At 40.1% G+C, this 4,956-nt stretch overlaps 1 protein-coding gene across 1 annotated transcript in view; it reads left to right on the forward strand.

The window, feature by feature from the left end:
* Positions 1-3,165, forward strand: part of LOC102208236 (deoxyribonuclease-1-like) — a 9,469-nt gene extending 6,304 nt beyond the window's left edge. The window contains exons 7-10 of the mRNA XM_005753938.2: positions 758-909; positions 1,937-2,033; positions 2,141-2,236; positions 2,926-3,165. Coding sequence (XP_005753995.2) covers positions 758-909; positions 1,937-2,033; positions 2,141-2,194 — 303 coding nt within the window. The 3' untranslated portion in view covers positions 2,195-2,236; positions 2,926-3,165. The remainder of the gene's footprint in view (positions 1-757; positions 910-1,936; positions 2,034-2,140; positions 2,237-2,925) is intronic.
* The last annotated feature ends 1,791 nt before the right edge of the window (positions 3,166-4,956 follow it).

Below are 4,956 nucleotides of genomic sequence, written 5' to 3' on the forward strand. Positions count from 1 at the left end.
GATTACTTTTTTGGGGAAGTAATCAGTAATTAGTTACTGATTACTTTTTTCAAGTAACTTGACCAACACTGATTATGGACCCTGTTTGTTTTTTTAATAATTTTGAACTTACAGTATAAAAGATACCGTTACTTCTAAAAATAATAATTGATCATTATAATAGGTAAAAAAGCCCTCTGCCCTAATCCCAGTAAACACTTTCTTGATGACTTTTATCTCAGTCACTCATTTAAGTCATATTCAATAAAATAATAATTTCATTTTGTGCATTGTAGTCATTTGAAGTGTCTGAAAAAAACAATAATCCATGATATGCTCACATGCTAACGTCTTATCAGTCACATCTCAGTCATTAGGCAGGGAGAGCGCAGCTTCAAGTCTGAACCTCTCCTCATTCATAACATCTGGTTTAAAAACACCAAGGGCCACATTAACTAACTACTCACATCGGCTCAAACTGTGTTTGGGCATAAAAAATGGATTAATGTGGGTATTTACAGGCTTCATAAGAGGATTCCAAAAAGCCTCGGCTGGTGTTACATTGTTTATATTGTTCCAGCCATAATTTTAGTGGGTCTTGCAAAAGTTATTATATAATGTTAATTGACACTTTCCAAATACTAATGTGAATTTAAAATACATTTTTAATGAAAAAAGAATAATAAAAAGTGTAAAATGAAAATCGATAATAGCACTGATGTAATCAATATGTGTTATAATTTACAATGCAAAATTTTAATTTTGCTTTTTTCTGCAGAACATCATGATTTTGGGCGACTTCAATGCAGATGGACGTTACCTGAATGATGAAACTAGGGAAGCTCTAAGCATCAGTTCTGCTCCTTATTATTGGCTGATAGATGAAGATGCTGACACCACTACTGGGGCTAATGACCATACCTACGACAGGTTTATTCCGATTTGCCATGTCTAATTCTACTGTCACTGTCTGCAGGGACTCTGTATTTTTTTCACATATTCTTCATCTCTGGATATAGTGTGTGTTGTATTTTGTATATATATTTATTGTCGTTTAGCAGCAATATGGGACAGTACGCTGTACGATTGTACATAGTATGACAATAAAGAATTAAACTTAAGGTCAAGTTACATTTATAAGATTTAATCCAAAATTTCATCTTTGTGTCATAATTCAAGTTATCAAGTGTTAAAAGTAGACAGGGGGGCAGGGCCTTCTCTACAGTGGAACCAGTTCCCAGTTTGATTTGGGAGGTTGACTAAAACTTTCCTTTTGATGAAGAATAAAGTTAGGGTTGTATCAGGTGACCCTGAACCTTCCTTTGGTTATGCTGCTATGGTCTTAGAGCGCCGCGTGACTTCCTGTGACACACTGATGGACAGCATTTCTTTTCTACTAAGTCTCTCTTTACTTCTCAGGTATTTATATATCACTGCTCGCTAATTAATGTGTCTTCCACATACTGTGTGGTCCTTATGCTGCAGTATAAACCAACATGTTGTGATTTGGCACAATAAAAATGAACTTGAATATTTCAGTCTAGTTTTCTTAACCATTGAGCGTTAACGGACTCATTGCTGCCCCCAGATGTAGACGAGCAGTAAGCAGCCACTGGAAGCGAGGAACAAGTGCAATCATAACCTATTTATTGACCCAGTACATTACAGAAAATTTTGGTTGAACAGTACAAAATATTTCAGCAGCCCTGCAGACCAGCTTGCTGGTTTGTAAAACACATCTGTTTAACCGCCTGCTGTTGAAGAACAGTGGACACCTGTTGCCTTGAGCTTTGGTGTATCACTGAAAACATTTGTATAAACAGGATTCCCTGCATTGCTACATGTCACTAGAAAAGTGTGAATGATCTGATTACATATAAATCTTTCTCAATTCAAATAAACGCACAATGGTGTCGATGAAAATGCACAGAGTGGTGACTGTATTTTCTGCCAACAGGATCGTGGTGTATGGAGATGAGATGTATGATGCTGTTGTTGCTAACTCAGCGAAGCCTTTCAACTTCCAGAAAGCCTACAAATTAGGGAAGAAAATGGTAAGACTTTTCACATGGAAGTGTTCACATGCAAACACTCGTATTATAACATTGTGCATTCTCCACCATGCTGTCTTCAAAAGGATTTCTGACTTGCTTACATTCAGGCTCAATCCATCAGTGATCACTACCCTGTGGAGGTGGAGCTTGAAGAGGATTAACATTTGAAAATGAGCTCATTGAACCTCCAGCAAAGAAGAAAGGTAATTTTTACCCTATGAGGAATATATAGGTGAACGGGTCACCTCAGAAATATTTAAACTTTACAATAGCGATAGCAATCCCCTCAGGAGACGTTTGTAGAAAACATAATAAATAAGAAAAGCCCACTCTGCTCACTGAAAAGAAAACTACTGTGGGATAAAAAGGGGATGTTTTTCTGTTATTTTATTATCTGCATTATTAGTTCATCAGAATCATATAATCAGCTTTGCATTAAACATTTATTGAAGCTTTTTGACCTTACATTAACATTTGTATTACAGTGATTGTTATAACCTCAGGTTAATCTTCTATTTACAGGTACCAGAATAATCATATGATCTTTCATTGCAGGTGTAACCATGATCATCTCACACATATTGCAGTTTGTTGCTCATTATAGAGTTGTGCTCAAGTTAATAAAGGTTAAAAGCTACAGTCAGCGCGAATGTCTGGCTGATCTATGGAGGGGAAAGGCTTTGAGCATAGAAGGCCGCACGCGCTTACACAGCACTGATGTAATGTTATTCTTTGTGATTCTGTATTCAGTTATATCTTTTGTTATGTTTTACGTAGTGGCAGTTGATTAAACAATATTCATTTAATATTACATACTTGATTCAGAGCATTACACACTGATCACCTTAATCAATTTGGAAATCCTTGTAGCTGCAATGTTGTGTCTCCGCAGGGAGACAGTTGGCTCCAGGAGACAGGTGGGAGTCAGTGCCTGTCCTCGGGAAGGAGCGAATGTTCTTCTCTGTGTTAAATAAACTGTCAACATTTGATTGTATTGCACCTGTCTTATGCATGAAGGGGCGTTCTAATACCCTGATTTCATAAAACTATGGAAATGTGGTTTTTGGGGCGAGATCTGAGGCTGTCTGCGTACGGTGTCCATCTCCCACTCGTGTGATCATTAAAATCATTGTTTGACTCAACCCGGCCGGACCATGTTCTTTGGGTTTTTCCTCTTGTATCCATCCCCAATATTTGAATCCGTAACACTACAAATACACTTCCATTTATATCTAACGCACACCCGAGCACACATGGATCACACCTGGCTAATCGATTATCCTCGTCCTGTGTGAGGTCAAGGAGAAATTAGGATCCAAACCAAAATAAGTGCATATCATGCATTTTTTTCATGCAATTTGAATCAGATGAGACTAATGATGCAAATAAAAACAAGAACTCAAGTGATGCAGAGCGAGAATGGACATTAGGAAATTTGTTAGCAAAAACTGCAAAAGCACCAATGACTTTTTTACGTAACTTTACTCTTCTAATGATCCAGCTTTCCCACAAAATCGAAAAACATGACATTCTCTGAAAAAAAACCTGTTTGGTAGATTCTGCTTTGCTAGAATGAGAGAGCCGGTCGTGCCCCTTCGGGGCTGGGCTGCGCTTGGCCTCTGGGGCTCGGTCCACTCTGGCACAGCTGGCTGCCGGCGGAGTGGACCAAGCCCGTCACTGCAACCCCCCCTGGCTTCTGCTCCACGGCTGCTGGGTGACCCCTCATCTGGGGCTCTCCTCAGCTCTTTCCGGGAGAGTGGCATGGTTGCCCCTCTGTTGGTCTTGCTTGGTCTCTTGTGCTCTGAGGGTCTCTGGATGTGTGGAGCCTGGATCTCCTCCATACCTGCTTCATACCCTGGAGGACAGGGCTATGACTCCCCACACCCTCTAGCAGATCGTTACATGAAGGAACCTTTTGAATACAAGCATGAATACAAACATTACCCACAAGGGGTAGTGGATAATGTTGGGAAGCACTAATGTGGCAAGGTGTTCTCAGGTTGCCTCTGTAGTGGCCATCTTGTTTTCCTTGTAAGGAGGAGGCCCACCTCAGTTGCAGCTCTTTTATAGGCCAGTCTGGATTGTGAAGGCGTGGTCTCCAGAGTATTCAAAGCTGGAAAGAAATGGATAGGGGGCCATTTAGAGAAGTTGCTGTATGTATGTGCAAAAGATTGGCAAGAGACAATAAAGTAAATAGTTCAGTTAAGGCAGAATGATGTCTGATGTTTTCCTCACCACACGTCTCTGCGTAACATCCAGTAAATCATATTAGTGGAGGTGAGGCCAACAAACATTGACTGGCTGCAGGAGCTACTGTCAGGGTAGCTGTCAGTCAAAGCAGCCACGTGCATAACGTTAAACCTTAGTAAAATCCACTGTGGTTATTCCCTTGTACAGCTGTTATGATGTTATGACTTGGTTAAATAGCCTTAAAGACTAAACCTTTTTGGTTTAATTCAGGATGTTTGCTTTTTTTTTTCTTACAGCCTGGAAAAAAATTGTTTCTTTTAAACACTCAAGTCTGGTGTTTGACCTCCTTTTGAATCCAACTTCAAGTGGTCACAAAAAGAACTACAGTTCTTGGCACTGCACAATACAAGATTCCCCTTTTCCTCCTTGGGCTGGAGGCCTGTATCTCTGATGACTACAGGGCGCCCTCTATTGGTGTCTACCAGCCAGTGAACATGAAACGGGTATTTTAGGTTAACTGAAGGTAAACGTTTTCCCATGACTGCAGCAGAGTGCTGCGGGTTGATGATAAACCCCTCAGCTGTATGCAAACACAGGAAACACCGCTGCTGATAACAGACACAGATAGGCGTGGTGTGGTTTTGCATATGCTGTATATGTAGTGTGTGTGTGTGTGTATGGTTGAGAACTTCCTAGTCCAGTTTGTTTCTGCAGAAGTCAGCTTCAGTCTGTT

The sequence above is a fragment of the Pundamilia nyererei genome, unplaced genomic scaffold (assembly GCF_000239375.1).
Source record: "Pundamilia nyererei isolate P.nyererei 1_Seehausen unplaced genomic scaffold, PunNye1.0 scaffold00483, whole genome shotgun sequence".
NCBI lineage: Eukaryota > Metazoa > Chordata > Actinopteri > Cichliformes > Cichlidae > Pundamilia > Pundamilia nyererei.